Source organism: Stylophora pistillata, chromosome 2 (genome assembly GCF_964205215.1).
Source record: "Stylophora pistillata chromosome 2, jaStyPist1.2, whole genome shotgun sequence".
Lineage (NCBI taxonomy): Eukaryota > Metazoa > Cnidaria > Anthozoa > Scleractinia > Pocilloporidae > Stylophora > Stylophora pistillata.
This window is the reverse complement of record NC_142520.1, coordinates 30,917,524-30,934,795: the sequence shown is the minus strand read 5'-3', so window position 1 is coordinate 30,934,795 and position 17,272 is coordinate 30,917,524. Positions and strand designations below refer to the sequence as shown.

At 39.4% G+C, this 17,272-nt stretch overlaps 1 protein-coding gene across 1 annotated transcript; it reads right to left on the bottom strand.

The window, feature by feature from the left end:
- Positions 1 to 319: 319 nt before the first annotated feature.
- Positions 320 to 16,854, bottom strand: LOC111328021 (uncharacterized). Its single transcript, XM_022932363.2, has 18 exons — positions 16,118 to 16,854; positions 14,162 to 14,708; positions 13,516 to 13,772; positions 12,131 to 12,292; positions 11,434 to 11,544; positions 11,071 to 11,212; positions 10,563 to 10,705; positions 9,623 to 9,792; positions 8,735 to 8,866; positions 7,709 to 7,894; positions 7,189 to 7,297; positions 5,571 to 5,792; positions 4,695 to 4,834; positions 4,323 to 4,541; positions 3,464 to 3,718; positions 2,709 to 3,069; positions 2,151 to 2,300; positions 320 to 646 (listed from the first exon to the last, which is right to left on the bottom strand). The coding sequence occupies exons 1-18, from the start codon at positions 16,700 to 16,702 to the stop codon at positions 431 to 433; spliced, it is 4,107 nt and encodes a 1,368-aa protein (XP_022788098.2). The 5' UTR covers positions 16,703 to 16,854; the 3' UTR covers positions 320 to 430.
- Between the last annotated feature and the right edge of the window lie 418 nt (positions 16,855 to 17,272).

The following is a 17,272-nucleotide window of genomic DNA, read 5'->3' as shown; positions in this document are numbered from 1 at the left end:
CTTTAAAAAGCATTAAAAGGAGACGAGAAATAACCTAATAAGTCGGAAATGAATACGGCTGTTAAACGTTTGTTACTATTTACACGACTATTTAACTTGTACTAAAATAAAGATAAAAAGGGAATTACCCGCAGAGTCGGACATCCCTACTGTTCTCCTCTGTTAACATATTACACCTCACCTTCTACATAAATACGTCATTATGAATCAGCAAAAGCAATCGTAAATTAGATTGTATCCCAGGGATTCTGACTAACGTTTCTATGACATGTTGCCTTATCAACTTGTATCATAAGGGCATACGATTAAGCTAATACACTAATCATGCAAATTGATTCGTGATATTTCAATGTAAACAACAAAGCCGTAATCTACGCATTACTTGTCTGTAGTAAGAGTACGATGCAACGCGTTCCTTTCCCATCTAGGTCTACACAGGCGACGGAGAACGTGCAGTTTTGGGAACTTCCAACATCACCGAAGGTCTCCGAAGAGAAGATTCACTAATTACCGAACCGGCCCGGGACCTCGCTCTTAAACTGGCCCGTGAGGCTCTTGCACTGTCCATGGACTGGTATGTAGTACCTTTAATAAGCGCCTGTTTTATACTCTCATCCATACCAGCCACACCCATTTCGCCGAACACCTGAAAGAGAAAGGGAGAGGACGATGAAATGAGTAGCACAGTTTTGAGAAGCGAAGGCTATTTGAGATTACAACGATTGTCTTTCACTGAACTCTGAGATTTTTCTCGAAATCTCATACAACCCCATCAACCAATCAAACGCACAATTAAAACCAATCATGACTTGCTCACCCGCGTTTTCCTGAACGGGAAGACTTTTACAATTATTTACTTCAAGGCCTTATTTACTTCATACGATATTTTTTTGGCTCTGACTGAAAGTATTCTTGAGAAACAAGAAGTTGATCATTCATTCACTCTGATTCAGACACTCACATACTCCCTCGTCCAGTCAGTCAATGAGTCAGTGAGTCTGTCAGTCAGTCCACCAGTTAGTCAGTGAAACAGTAAGTCAGTCAGCCAGCCGATGAGTCAGTCAGTCAGTCAGTGAGTGGGTCAGTCAGCCAGCAAGCCAGCCAGCTAGTCACTTAGTCAGTCAGTCAGCCAGCCAGCCAGTCAGTCAGCCAGCCAGTAAGTAAGCCAACCAGCCAGTGAGTCAGTCAGTCAGTCAGTAAGCCAACCAGCCCAGGGGTGGATCTAGCAATTTTCGTGACTAGTTTCCACCAAAATTAATTTTTCCATGAGACTAGAAATCTAATGGCGTAGCCCTAAGCTTGCGAGGAGGGTCTGGGGGGGCGGGGCATGCTCCCCCCGAAATTTTAAAACTTGGATGCTCAGTAATGCAATCTGGTGCATAATTGGAAATATATATAAGATCAAAACAAGTATAAAAATTTAAATCCACAAATTTGGAAATATTCCTTGTGAACAGTCACTAAAAACAATTTGTAAAATTAATGTTCAATTATATCATAGGTGCTTTTTTTTTTTTTTTTTTTTTTTTTTTACCAGAGTTAGGTTTAAGTTCAAAGTAAAGGGAAGTTGCATGGCAAAGTAAAGTTCTTAGTCATCACTGCATAAAATGTTGGCCATTCTCATTCGTCTGGGATAAAGAGAAGCAAATAAATCAATGATTTCATCCAAATCCAAGGGAATGTCCCTATGAGCATTCCCTCAATGGAAACAGTGAGTCACTCAGCCAAGAGCCAACGAGTCAGTCAGCCAAGAGCCAACGAGTCAGTCAGCCAGGAGCCAACGAGTCAGTCAGCCAAGAGCCAACGAGTCAGTCAGCCAAGAGCCAACGAGTCAGTCAGCCAAGAGCCAACGAGTCAGTCAGCCAAGAGCCAACGAGTCAGTCAGCCAAGAGCCAACGAGTCAGTCAGCCAAGAGCCAACGAGTCAGTCAGCCAAGAGCCAACGAGTCAGTCAACCGTAGGTTTGAGAGTTAGTTAGTCAATCATTTAGTTATAGGTTGGCAAATCAGTCAACGAACTAGAATAACTGTCAGTCCACGATTTTTTACCACGATTTTTACGTCCACATGTTACCCCCGGGTTCAAACCATTTACTGCAATATCATTTCCATTCTAACAGTTAATAAGGAATATATTTTAAGATGACCATACCTCCACAATGGCGCCATCAGGCAGCCTTAGGAAGTGTCTGTATAACTCTCGTAATCCATCCAAGTGTATGGTGTGGATAGACACGTGAGATGTGATTTCACGGTGCCCAGTTTTCTTTTTGTCCGAGGCCCCCATATCCGACTCATCAATCTAAACATCAAGATATTCACTCAAAACTCTGCCAACATTTTTCGATGCATGCAATTGTTCTTAAAATTCCTAGAAACAAACTAAAAACAATCACACTCATCTGAGTAAAATTAACCTTCCTTAAGCCTTCCCCTATCAACCTTTCAACAAAAAGGCCAGTTAAAGTCCGTAACGCGCCGACTAATGTGCTAAATTTGGTGACCAAGCTCTTATGTCTCATATCCAAGCGATCCAACTGGCGAAAACAACGATTTCAGGAAGGTAAACAAGAGAAAAAAACCAAGCGGCCTTTGTGTCTCTTTCACGTCTGAGACAAAAAAGTTGTGCCTTCCTAACACGAGAGAGACAGTATCCATGTTTCTTGGGCGCCCTTATCAAAGGATATTTGTTAAGAGAGCAAAGTAATACCTTCTCTTCTTCCCAGATATAATCATATACAGCAGTTTTTCTCCTTTCTCCTTCTTCTCCTCGCCACTGTTCTGACTTCTTACAGACATAGTTCAATTCCACATTAGAGATTTCCAGGTCGTAAGGAATGAAGAACTCATCTTCACGCGCGTGAAGACGATGAAAGACATCCATAAGCCTGCCATTGTTATGAAGACTCAGGAAGTACATATACAATACAGAAGAGGCAAAGAACAGCGTTACAACATACAGGAATATCGTCAGAACGATACCCACGGTGCCATTGCCATCAAAGCGGAAGAAATGCCAGTAGAGTTTGAATGCGTCTCCTATCGGAACATCACCTCCCACGTTTAAAAATCTAAATAAAGTGAAATTCGAAATAAGACTAGGTGAGATGTATCAAGAGATAGAAACTGGGAATGTAACAAGTTTGGATGTCAGTCTAACACTTACCACTCTTCCATCTACAGCATTCTTGTCATGCTACCAAAGTGTAGCTACCCCTTTACCCTTAAAAGCTACCTATTAACAACCCTTGAGAAAAGACTGCTTTTGCAATTGAAACATACTCAATATCCTTATTCTTCCTTAAATCTTCTGAGTTTTCTAGTGTAAATTATCGGGAGTTGACCAAGTTATCTCCTGACGTGATGATCATTTTCAGAGGAACTCCAATCCTCTCTTTTCTTTCAACACCAATAAACTGTTGTATCAAAGGGGTCTCAGAAATAGAAATAACTATTGTTTTATACCTCATGAGCGCAGAATCCACGATCACAATCCAGATGGGATCGAGCAGCGCATTAATTCCATACGCCATGATAAACCGTGAGAAGATGTTAGGAAAAGTTCCAAACAGCATCTGCATTCCCCAGCAAAAGAGGATTAACAAAAAAAACAATGTAATGTTGAAGAGGGGTCCAATCACCACTACACCGATCTCTTTCACTGTGTTCAGCAGTGTGTTTTGATAGTTCAGGTTCACTGTGTAGGCGAGAAATTCGTACCTAGAGTTCACAAATACGTGAAAAGGGAAGAAAACCAACAAATTTAAAAAGTTGCATCATCAGCTTGCTCAAGAGGTCCTCAACATCACGGCGTTGTTGACAATCTTTTTGTGTTTTGTAGAATTTCAGGAATATCATGAACACAACAAAAGAAGGCCAAGGGAGGTTACAGGGGCCTGGAAGTTACTACTGTGAAATAATTGATTTATATCCTCTCATATGCAATAACCAGCTAAAACGGAAGGCGTCTCAACAAACTGTTTGACTCGTACGTGTGTAGTAAGCTCCTCCAAATATCACAATTAACATTTTTAACCGAATCCCACGTAAGGATAATGGTTCCTTGTATAAGCACGGCAAAAGCTAAAAGTTTCGGCAATTCTTAAAGTAACGAGTAAACAAAGAAACTTAAGTCATCGAGTCAGCGAAAACAACCAAATTAACGAGTGCTAACAAGATTCGCTGAAATAAAATATCAGACGGCTAAAGCGCACGAATCAAATCGAACACAAGAGAGTCAAAGAGATGAAAGTTTTAACGTATTTCCAACCAACATTACCGTCATCTCCCGGTTACATTATTGAGAGAAAACGCTTGGACTTACTTGCTAACTGGAATACGTAACGCTTGAAGGAGAACCCACTGGGCGCCATAATGAGAGTAAAGACGAACCCACCAAGTGAAGGCAATGAGGAGCAACATGGCCCAAAACTCACGAGAACGCCATTGAGAGAGGCCCAGTTCAGCCATCAATTGACGGCCTACATATTGCATCTTTTCTCGCCCATAATGGGGAATGCGCCCTTTATTGGACCAAGGTGGCCTGGGGTAGGAAGGAAAATTGGAAAATTAAACAAAAAACCAAAAAATGCATTAAATAACCACTTTCAACTTCTGGTTTCACCCAGCGGTGACAGCTAAATGTATACACGGCTCTGCAGAAGAGGGCAGCTAAACAGAACAATGGAATACTCACTGTACAGTGAATGTATGTTCTTCCAGTTCTTCCAAATGAGTCAGCCTTTTCTTCTTTTTCTTTCGTGTCATCAGGGGCGTCTTTGGAAGCATAGTAAAAATCTTTTTGGCGTGAACGTCGACTGGATTGTTTAAATGTTTCTGGAATAAATAAATTTGCGACTTAGTAAGGTTTCCTTTATTTTCTATCGACATTTTCATTCACCATTCCACAACAATCTTGAGAACTAATATGACAAGCCAATGTATGATTACATCAAGTAAGACAACGCAAGCAAAATTTGTGTTGCCCGGTTGTATCATACTATAACTGTCACCATGACTACATCCCTCAACCTTACGTTAATTCCAAAATAACTTTCCTAATCTTAACTTGCATCTCATTAATAACATTCGGGCATCTTTATGTGGTGTTTCGTCATTTTTTAAAACTGTATTAGCTTCCTGCAGTCTCGCACCTGAGTCTTGAGTTGTTCATTGAGGCATCTCGGTACAACATACATAGGCTGTTTAGAAGCTGTCGATAAAAATTGCAGGCTCACTTAAAGAGACTCTGAGGGGGAAGTTGTGGAGGCAGTGAAATGGAGTGGTTAGGGTGCAGGAATGTCAAGCCACTTCCCCGCTGATACTCACTGGATTTCTTCTCGATTGCCCCAAGTTCAACTCCTAACTGCACTTCGCATAAAGCCAACTGGTCTGCCTCCGGCCAGTTGGGATTTCAGAACTCTGTGTTTATTTACAATTTGTTTGCATTTCAACGTCATCATCATTGATGTCATCATATTATTACTATTATTATTATTATTGTTACTATGATAATTATTATTTTATGAATACGAAAGTTTAATAAAATCTGTAGACGCTACTCTTACCGTACCTTGTAATACATGCCTGGCTGGCCCTTCACTGGTCTAAATCCATCATCTTTTTTCAGCATGAGAACCTCATCATCAGAATAGTCCGTCCCACTTCCGTCGCTTGATGCGTCGATCTCCACCGCTTTGCGTGACATGTGCATGGTTACGGGACGGGACGTCCGTCTCTGTGACACAGATGAACTGCGGCGCTGACGTAATATCGGCTCGGGGACTGCAAGAGACTGATAACAAACACACCCATGATCATACTTTCACTTCTCCTTTAAACACGAAGGCGCGCTATATAAGGAAGTCTTCCCTGGGAAGACCAAGGCTAATTTGTCACTCACCGTAGACGCGTGCGGGTCAGATTTAAACGCTGGTAGACGAACAAAAGGAGCTAATGGGATATTTATTGTTTACTTCCACCAGCATGGTGGCATGAGGTAACGAGCGAACCGCCTACTTCGATCTCAAATTTACCGCCACAAATAAAGACAGTTTCCATTGGAGAAAGGAAATACAAATCTCAAAAATTATTTTATTGTGATGAAGACATAAAACAATTTTGAGGAATGCGCCCGCTGTTCACTGCTTTGGAGTAGCTGTAGCTCAAGCTGACTTGACTCTAAGAGTTCTACATCACACGACGGTTGATTGACAAATGGTCCAGTGGGACCTAAGGCTCCTTTTATAGCGCGCCTTCGTGTTTAAGAGTATATATGAACACTTTACAAAGACGTCTTGAGCATTTTGTAAATTTGCTTGTTGAACGTTCCCTTACTGACAAATTGACATGTTTTTTTGGTCAAAAGAACGATGGTGCTCTTGTTAGAAAGCTTCATTTCAAAATCATCTTACAATTTTGAAACAAATTGCTTGACAAGGCAATGAAAAAAATGTTATCCCGCTTGCCAACGTGTTATCGAGTAAAAGAAAAAATTATACTCTTTTCCCACGTTTTCCATTCCGCCAGTAATTTAAAATCAGGATCACCCCGTGACCAAAATGTTCTTCAGAGAACAGGTCATAAATAAAACAGGTATTGTCGACTTTTTTTAACTATTGGTAACTTGAATAGAGACAATGGCTTTGAATGGGCCAGCATCTATGACATCATTTTAGCCCCTTGGAGACCGTAAAGAACATACAACACTCCTTAACATTCAAATTTTGTGGCTCACGAAGTTCGGTGGATCCGAACGAAATAAACCATTTTAAAGATTTTTAATTGCGCCCTGAGTACCATGATTAGTCTTTTTATATTCTTTTAAAATCATGATTCCAGAGCAGGAAAAACAATACTATTTTGATTCTCTAATAATTTGTACAGCACCCAAGAAATATGGTTTGACTAAGAGAAACATGACTCCAAGACCATGAAAACAATGGGGAAAATGAGAAAGAATAAAGCTGATAAGGAGACAGTTTGAAAAAGAAAGTGTATTAAATATAAATTGAAAACACAAGAATAGTACACTGACTGTGTCTGAAATCACTTAAAATTTGTGAAACAAATAAAACAAAAGCAGGAGTGATCTAGAAACTGGTTTCAAGAATTTCTTAAAGGCAATTCAGCATGTTTTCCATGCAGTTGTGTACAGAATCACGTTAAAAGAAGGTAGTTCTAGTACTTACAGTTCTTCTAACATCTGGGACTTCCACCTGCAATTTCTGAGTAGAACCCGTGCCCTCTTTATCCTCCACAGCTGTATCAATACCTACAGTGCTTCCAAAAAAACTCGACCTGAAAATGATACAGGCAGTCTATCATAAACATTCTAAAGTACACAAGTTATAAGATGAAGGGTCTTAACAACTAGGGGTGGTACAGTGTTGCTTGGTTATAACAAAAAGAGGCACTAAAGGGCTAATTTTCAAGAGTAACTTAAGTAAAGGCTTAAACTTAAGTACAAATTCAACACCATGCCCTATGAAAACACGTAAACAAGCATGTGTTTGTATTTGTGTTGTCAAAAAAAAAAAAAAACAATTCACAAGTTTAAGGAGGTACATTAAACAGTATTTTAAATCTGAAGGGGTTAAATTACTATTCTTTCCAGTTCTTTTGCAATAATTAATTAGGACAATCCTTTTCCTTGGACACTGTTTTAAATTATAGCACAGCTCCTTTAACAATAGGGGATTTAATAATTACCCCATTCCACTGATTCTACTGCCACGGCGACTGCTCGATGGTGATGACTTGAGATCCATTCGAGAACCATAAATGGGCTCTTCTCCATCAATGTTCTCTTCATCAATATTTGTGCGTGATGGATAGCTTAGAATTCCTGATGTAAACTGCAGTTCAACTTCATATTCCTTCTGTCCAGCCATATAACTAGTCAAAACAAGAAACAAATTAACCCTTTACAGCCTAACATCAGTATGCATATTCTCCATACTGTTCTCTACACATTTCCTAAGCTGCTGACAAGGAGAATTTGTTTAACAAGCAAGAACTACTTTAGTTGGTGATCATTTCCTTTATTCTTGTGTCATGAATGTGTGACTCAGGGTGAGGTATTGTAAGGAGAAATTGAATGCTGGTCATTGTTAGGGGTCAGAGGGTTAATGAAGTCACTTTTTTATTTACAGCTACATGTATGCTGCTCAACCAGTTACTGAGAGCAACCTTTAAATTAAGTCCTTCAAAATTGTAAAACAATATCAAATCAGCTTTGACACGTACACTCTAGAGTTATCACGATCCTTTCATAGGCCCTCCCTACACACAATAGCATTAATGGCTACCAGAAAAGTGTAGGGGAAATTTAATGAATTGTTGTGGGGAGGGGGGAGGAGTGGTCTGTCAGTATGCTCTCACAATATCACCTGTGAGAGCCCTTAGTAGACTACATGGAAGTTTCCCATGATGGACTTAACAATCCTGTCTGGAAAGAATAACAATACTCCTCCTCCTCTCCTCGTGCCATGAAGTCAAGATAAGCCCCAAGGGGTAATGAGCCAAAAAGCTGCCAAGAATTAACTTTGTTTTATCAGAGTATTTTGAAGCAAACTACCTCAACCATGGACACAAAAAAAGAGTGATAGGGAGTCTCACACTAAGCACAGCACCACCAGATAACTAACGAGTAGCACTTTAAAGTAAATTGGGAACTATGTGAAAAAAAACTGCTCTTGTATTCTTATTTCATAAACACATTTCACATTGGCTTACCGAGGCAGCTTGACAATTTCAAAATACAGGTTACATAGCCAGTTTTCCAGATCATCAGCCATCAGCTCTTCAATCTTCTCATGTTTATCAATTGTAGGGTCCATGTCACCACGAAGAAATGGAGCCTTGTACCTGCAAGTGTCAAATGCCCTTTGAGAGTTCTGCCAATGATAGATATAGTTGAAAGTAGGAACTGTTTCCCACTAACATTCCAATAACTAACATTTACTAATTTTCCTGAGCTGATTTTAATTTGACCCTTAAGCTTCTTGGAAACTGAGGAAGTAACTATATGTTTATGTGCAAGTAGATCCTATAAATGAGTTAATTGCTATTATATAAAATGATTGTTCAGAGAAATTTTGACTGGCATTCCACTTTGCATTCCACTTTGCACTGGCTAAGTGTGCTTTGCTTTATAAAAAATAGCCTATTCCATAAATGACAACATTGGCAATTTGCAGCTTAAAACTATGTTTACTTAACAGATGTACTTATCTTTTCTACAACAACTTGAAATAAAATGGTAGATCAACAAGATGTATATAACAATGGGTTTACAAATAAACTTTGTGTCAAAACAATCTTTGCCCATTTTTGTTTCCTTTTCCAGACTTCCATAGAATTTTCAATTTTCTTATAAATTTGGTATGATGCCTGTTGTTTCCTACATGTATATTTTCGCATGAGAAATTGAAGTTTGACCCCAAAAATTGATCCACTGCGCATGCCTGACATTTGACCACTGCATTACACAACCGCAGTCAGGCTAGTAAGTAAATTGAAAGTTATCTGCTAGAATTTGAATTACAAGTCATATAAGGAAATGTGGTAGATATTTCAAATGTTCTTTAACTCAGAGCTTTTGGCTGGTCACTTTGTACTCACTTTCCATCGATGATGTTAAACTCTCCATCAGAAATGGGGAAACATCCCCACCCTACTACCCTATCTGTGGCTGTGACACTCCCCCTGAGAATAAAGAGCTCAAACACCAGGATCATGCCTGGACGCACATCAGGTCTAGAAGGACACACTGTGAATACACTCTGGTCAATCTACAGAGGAAGTATGATGAAAAATAAGAGCAATGCTATGAGGTTGACAGGAGAAAATTATGAATGATTATGTAACTAAGTTTCAAAGTTTCAAATCCGCACATTATTGTCATCATATCTGAAAACTTTAAACTTTTAACATAATAAAGAACTGACTTAAAAATCAAGCAAATTAGCAGTAGGGTACTATTTAGGGAGTCTTTAGATCAATTTTTTGTATAGGGCATTTAGTTAGTTGTGTAGTCATTCTTATCTTATTCTAGTTTTTCCTTCTATTCTGTTATTTAGACAGGACCCCATTGATAACAGTGCTCCTGCACTGAAGGGCTATCCTGTATAAATATTTGTTATTATTATTATTATTACTATTATTATTATTATTTATTCCTCCATACATAGAAAAATGTAAGTTAATTAAATAAAATAAAACCATAAAATTAATACTTAACACAAAATCAACAAAATTTGATTAAAACATGGACACTCATGCAGTCAGTAACTCTTAATGTGTTGGATGGTAGACAACTTGTTAAGATCCATTTAATGAACACAGTGAAACTTCATGCGCTCGTCTATTTCTTAAAAAGTTAGTATTTCAACATCAAAGATCTCATTGTTAAGCTTTTGAAGGACTGGTGTACTTGCATAAGATATCTACGGCTAAAAGGTGAGTATCACACCTGATGATTGCAGTCTACTAGAGTTTTTCTTTTAAAACTTATTCAATGTAAAACTATAATTCAATAGAAATTACATTTTGTCAAACCAACCTTGATTTCAATGTTGAAGAATTCTCCATCATGTTGCAGAGGTAATGTTGCTCCTCCCCACTGCTGACCTTTCAGATTTGACCACTTGAGCACATGCCCCCCCAGGCGATCATACAGAGACACCATGAGAACATACCGACCCACTAAAAGAGGAAGGGATGAAAACCATATAATGAAATGTGTTTGTTCAGAACTTGAAAATAAAGTCTGTCATTCAGCTTTATTGGCCTGTAAAGGATCAGAGACTGATGCCATATGGACAACATTAATTTGTGAAAGTGCACACATGGACCTGACAAAACTTCACATCAAACTGCCACTTGGATGATAAAAATTAGAAGTTTCCCATCAAATTCATTGTGCTGAGATTAAGTTGAGAGAACTTGCCCATTACACTAATGAATACCCACACAAAATTAATTGATTTTCCAAAATGAGTTCACTGATTATAGGTGGAGGTATTGGTACTCTGCAAGTTCTTAATTGTTATTTGTGGTTTCAGTTTTACCTGGTAACTTGTCTTTGACTCCTCTTAGACACTTCAGCTTAATCTGTATTGGCTGTGGGGTTCTGTTCCAATCGACTTTCCAGCGACGGCCTTTGCTACCTCCATACTGGCCATCAGCTAACATCAAATCTCCATACATGGCCTGGAAAAGAAAAATTGATGCAAATCAAACACAGCAAGGGAAGGGTGAGTTCTCATTTGTAAAATGTCATAGTATCACATAAAGAAGCCAAGGCATATAGTGTGCCTTTTGAGGATTCATTGCTATACAAAAGTGAATGTAGGTAAATCATCTCTATCTAAAGCTATCCCTTACAAATTCTTTTTACCTCTTGCTCAAAACCAAATCAGCTGTGTACCCACCTTAACTTCTCCTTTCCTTGCTGTCAGGGCCTTAAGTAGTTGTTCCTCAGCTCGGCGGAATGCTCTGTGGATCCTGTTCTGTATTAGCCGATCTTGCTGCATCAAAAGATCCTGAAAAATTACCAGGAGCAAATTGAAGCTTTGAATTAGGAAGTTCTAAAGAAAAGCCTTATATGCCAAAGTTTGCATTTGCTGATTCAGGCTAAAAGTAGTACTGTTCAATGGGATCTGGCTGTCCACTCACTGTAATTCTGATTAGATATTTTGACAATTCCCTATTTAGCTGAAAAATAAAAGGAAACCCTTTTGGATGCTGAGTGGAATCAAATAGAACATTGTATCACTGTGTGGATGATGATTGCAGTGACAAAGGTGCACAAGTGACAATCTTAATGATGATAATATGGAGAAGAAAAATAATGAGGAGAAAGGCTGTAAAAGATTTATCACCAGTTTATATGAAGATGCCTGTCACATATGAACCATGTTCATATTCTCTTTATAGCTCAGCTTACAGAGCCTCTTCATCTGCAAATAGGAAGTCCTCACGGAAGCTCAGATCTGGTCTTTGTCCTGATGCTTGTGTGAAATATTGGACATCTCTCTTTATTGGACAACCAAACTCACTATTTCCCATGTTTCTAACTATGTTACAAGTATCTCACAGTTAAGCTAGGAATTATTGGTCTGGTTGTACCTCTCTCTGTTGCAGCCGCTTGCGTTTCTCTCTCACAACCCTCATAACTTCCTTCCTAGCTTTAGCTTCTCTTTTCAGTATATCTTCCTGTCGCTCACGCTGTGTCTTGGCCTGCTGTTGTTGATAGGCAATATGCTCATCCCTAAGTCGACGCTCCTCTTCCTACAAGCAAATAAAAAGCTTCATTGTAAATGTACACATTTCCTAACTGGTCTCTCAGCTTAATTCCAAATGGTAAGATATTCTAAACAATAATTTTTTTCAATGAGGTAAGGCCTTGCTATATACTAAATAAGGCAGTAAATGGTTTGAACCCGGGGGTAACATGTGAAGGTGTAGTCTGATCGTCCGGGTGAGTGTAGTCCTGAGAAGGACTGTTGTCGGTGGCAGTGACTGACGTTTCGACAACCTGTGCGGAAGTCATCATCAGAGTCAAGTGAGTGATTGTTGTCAGTAGAATGTTCTTATTCCAGTTCGTGTGAAATGATCGGTTGGTTTTGCCGTGATGTTATTGGCTGTAAGACTCAAGTGACGTAAGTCGGTCGTGATTGGTCTGTTTCGGTCTGTCGGTAAAGTTAGGTTGTTCTTTTTCGGTCATTTGTGATGTTTATGTCGTGAATGAGTTGTTTGTATGGGGTGGGTAGTTGTTGACATCTGTTTAGGGGAGTCTGTTCTAAGTTAGTAAACCAGCTTTCCAGAGTCAGTCGTTGAAAATAGTCAGTGCTGTAGGTTAGGCATTGCGCAGAGTCCCAGTCAATGTTGTGGTTGGGACTCTGCGCAATGCCTAACCTACAGCACTGACTATTTTCAACGACTGACTCTGGAAAGCTGGTTTACTAACTTAGAACAGACTCCCCTAAACAGATGTCAACAACTACCCGCCCCATACAAACGACTCATTCACGACATAAACATCACAAACGACCGAAAAAGAACAACCTAACTTTACCGACAGACCGAAACAGACCAATCACGACCGACTTACGTCACTTGAGTCTTACAGCCAATAACATCACGGCAAAACCAACCGATCATTTCACACGAACTGGAATAAGAACATTCTACTGACAACAATCATTCACTTGACTCTGATGATGACTTCCGCACAGGTTGTCGAAACGTCAGTCACTGCCACCGACAACAGTCCTTCTCAGGACTACACTCACCCGGACAATCAGACTACACCTTCACATACTAAATAAGATAACACAAAATGATCAAAGTACTTTATACTGCACAAATTAGGTAACTGGTATACTTGGTATACTGTAAAAAATTGTGAGTTTCCTTATGGCTTTAACTTTATCACGAAATAAAGCAAATGTGAGCATTGAACTGGTTAAAACACTTTTAACCAAGAAAATTGAAACCTTCTTATGTTATACCTGGACCATCTCTAGTGAAATGTTTCCAATCATTAGAACTTCATCTTCTATTCTTTTCTCAAACTCTTCATCATAAAGTTCAATCGGCTCATTAGCAAGCCCTTGCTTGAGCTCATCAATGCGGCGTTGCTTAGCATGCTTCTCCTCGGGGAGTATAAGTGGTGGTGGTGATGCAGTTGTCTCTAGTTCAGATTCTCCCCCATCTAATGTTCCCATCAGCATGTCTAGGTCAGGGAGATCCTCATTTTTGGGAGGTGCTGTTATGAAATAAATTTAGACCAGGAAAATGTATTCAATATATATATATATAAAAAAATAAAAATCTTTCTCCACTAAATTGAAAACTGCCAATTTCAAAACTGAAACTCTGATGCTGCATTCTTAAATAACAACAAAAAAACCATTGTACAGAGTACAATATAATATTCAAGTCCATGGAGAAAAGGGTTTCACAGGTGAAACAACTGTTACCACAGACGCAAAGACAACTTAGGTTAAAACAAAAGAATCAAGAGAAAGAAGCTTGTAAGGTTGAATCAAGAATTTCTTGGAATGCAAAAAGCCCAATGAATCATAGTTATAATTGTTTATGATCCATAGTTATTCATCAGTTTAATGAATGTGCAAAAGTATAATAACAAATTACCATAATCTTCATCATCTTCAGATGCTGGCCAATCATCATCTTCCTCAATGGGGTTCATTTGTGGAGGAGTATCCATTGAACGATACATGGCCCATGGCAACTCATCATCAAGCTCATACTTTGAGTAATCTTCACTTGTCTCTGTTTCATTGGTGACCACAGTTTCACTGGTCAGTGGCATAGTCTCTTCTTCCTTAGTATCTTCAGTTTTGATTTCACCTTCTTTGCCCTCTGGATTCTCAGATTTAACCTCCCTCTTTCCTTCATCAGTACTGGGTTCCCCCGCAATGGGCACAGCAACATGCTCTACACTGTCAATTTTCTCTGCAGCAACCTCTACTGGTTTCTCCTCCAGTGTATCAACATCAACCTGAACTGTAGATTTTTCCACAACTTGTTTTGGTTCAGAATCTGTTCCATCACTTGTCACTGCATTTGGATCTTGTTCTGTATCTTTTTCTTTTTCATCTTTATTGTTCTGCTTGTCATCAAGTTCAACTTCTATCTTTACTTCTGTGCTCTCCTCTTCTTTGACAGGTTTGAGCTCCTAGAAGATAACATAGAAGTGTACAGTGACTTGTTGAATTATAAGGGTGAGGTGAGTTCTGAAGTACCCACAGGCTACTTTCAATTGAACTTTTCAATCTGTCCACAAACATGTACTTTTTATTTGGCTTTCCCAGTGACACATTCACAAGTAAAAGTTGTGTAATTTTCACTTCCAAGCTCATTTGTCAATTCAGTCTTAGAATACAAATCATACAGTCACAACTGCACTAAGTGAATGAAACTGTGACTCTATTCTGGAAATCGTTAAATTAAGTTGTCAAAATGTACCATGACAACTGGCCGAGGCTGAAACTTGCCCAGTCATCACACTTCAAGATTTCAAAAACTAACTTTATATTATGTACCACCACAATAACTTATCCTGCAATTGCCTATGGCTCTTAAATACCATGATTTCCATCCTAGCTAGTGAACACAAATACAGGGGTGGCGAATGGTAAATGCGAGACTTTGCGAGACAGCGAGACTAGCGCTTTTCTTTGCGAGCCCGAGACATTTCGACTTTTTACATTGTGAGACCGAGACTTCAAAGGGTTTTGAATGCGAGCGTGAGACGTTCAGGCTGCGAACCCAAGCTTTGGTTGAGAGCTATGAGAATGAACTAAAATGAGCTTGTACAAAAGTCTCACAAAGGATCCTTTTGTTGTAAACCCTTGTATAAAACATCAGATCTGAAAATCTGTCAACAGTCAATAAATTTAATTTTTTTCCTGGTCACGATCTAAAGGAGGTTGCGCTTGGTCGTTTCCCTTTGAGTTTTTTGACTGACGTGCTATCACTTACAACTCAAGTTGTCTGGAAGTCGTCAGAAAGAACACGCGGCCGTGTCTGAAAAAATTTTGTTGTTGATCGAAACGAATTGGGACTTCGAGAATCCCAAACGAATTGGGACTTCGAGACCCTTAGCCTTGCAAAAAATCAAGACACCTTCATATAAAAAACGAGACTGCGAGATGCGCATAACCGCTGAAAAAATGAGACTGCAAGACCTACGAAATTCAACTAAAATTTTACGAGACCCAGAGTTTTTGAAGGACCATTCACCACCCCTAAATACCAACAAGGTGAATCAGCCAACTCAAAAGGATTTCACTTAATAAGTGTCTCTATATGTAACCTGGAAATGAAAGTGCGAGGTCAGTTTAATGTTTTCAAACTGATCAACAACAAAATTTGCCTTCAAATTTCGCCAGTCCTCAAATACACTGTGACTGCCAAAAATATTCTCCTTCTGATAAGCTTTAGTCTGGAGTGGGGCACATGTAAGCTGGACTAGTTAACAGTTTGACAGCTAGACCAGTCTCAGTTAGAATTAAATTAAATTTTTAAATTAAAGTTATCACCCTCCGATTCTTTAAAATGCAGCTGCTGGAAGGAAAATCGTACCTCAGATCCCGGTCTTGTAGTTACAGCTTTCTCCCCGGCCTGTTGGTCAATGCTTTCACTTCGTAAATCAGACAACGTCGCTCTCCTTCGTACAGCCGCGCTCTCGACAGCTTCGCTGTCTTTCTCTTCGTCTATCTTTTCTTCCCCGCTGGCCTCAGCTGAATCCCCAGCTTCTCGAGCTGTGTTGCCTCCTTCGATCAAAGCCGAATCTTTCTTGACTACCACTTCTTCAAGTTCATCCGGCTTATTCTCACTTGCTTGTATCTCGATCACCGTTTCTTTCAGTCCTTCATCTACGGTGACCGAAGCTTCCAACTGTTTATCATCGCCTTCAGCTTCGACTTTTTGTTGCAAATCAGACGATACATTCTCTTTTAAATGTACCTTTTTCCTTCCTTTCCTCTTAAGTGAACTTTCTCCTTCGTCATTTTCGTCTTTGGACTCAACAGATTCTCTATGTTTCTTTCCTTTACCTTTCTTCTTTGCTTTCTTTGCGGGGCGTATAGCGGACTCTTCCCCAGTAACGTTACCGACTGGGTTTTGTTCATCGGCATCAAGCTCTTCGGAAGCTACTTTGTCACTCATTATTACTGAAAGTCAGTAAGTTAGACCCCAAACTTCAAAACATCCAGCTTCGATCAAACCAAAGGCTGCAAGAGTCGAAGTCTCACCAAAGCACGAAAGTTTCCAACAGCGAGTGAAATTTATATCAGCTCCACGCCGCCATAAAAGACTTCAGTAGGTGAAATTCGCAAATGAGATCGTTTTCGTAGAATTAAGAGGACATCAACCTGACACAGAATCTACAGAATTTCACGAAGAAATATGAGTAATTGTCTCGAGGATCTATGCTGTGACGTCATTTCACGGTCCATGAGTACGATCCTGCGTAGCGAAGTAAACTTTCTTTATATCTCCACAGCAACGTCTCAAACATAATAATACACTTTCACTTGACTGTGCAAATTTTAATTCTTCTTTCAATTGCAGTGAGTAAGCATTGTGTTCATAGGTAGAGGTAACCTAGCAGTTTTCGTTCCAGGCGGGGCAGTGCGTACTATGAGAACTACTTTGATCAAATAGACATACGCAAACGACTCAGAAATTGATTGCATTAACGAAAAGAACCAGTGAAATAGTTGCCTTCATTTACAT

Bases quoted from the DNA above. Each gene is read 5' to 3' on its own strand.
- LOC111328021 (XM_022932363.2), bottom strand. From the start codon at position 16,702: ATGAGTGACAAAGTAGCTTCCGAAGAGCTTGATGCCGATGAACAAAAC. The intron at 14,709-16,117 runs GTACGATTTTCC...GTTATCTTCTAG, and splicing joins CTACAAGACCGGGATCTGAG to GAGCTCAAACCTGTCAAAGA. The intron at 4,542-4,694 runs GTGAGTATTCCA...TTCCTACCCCAG, and splicing joins GAACATACATTCACTGTACA to GCCACCTTGGTCCAATAAAG.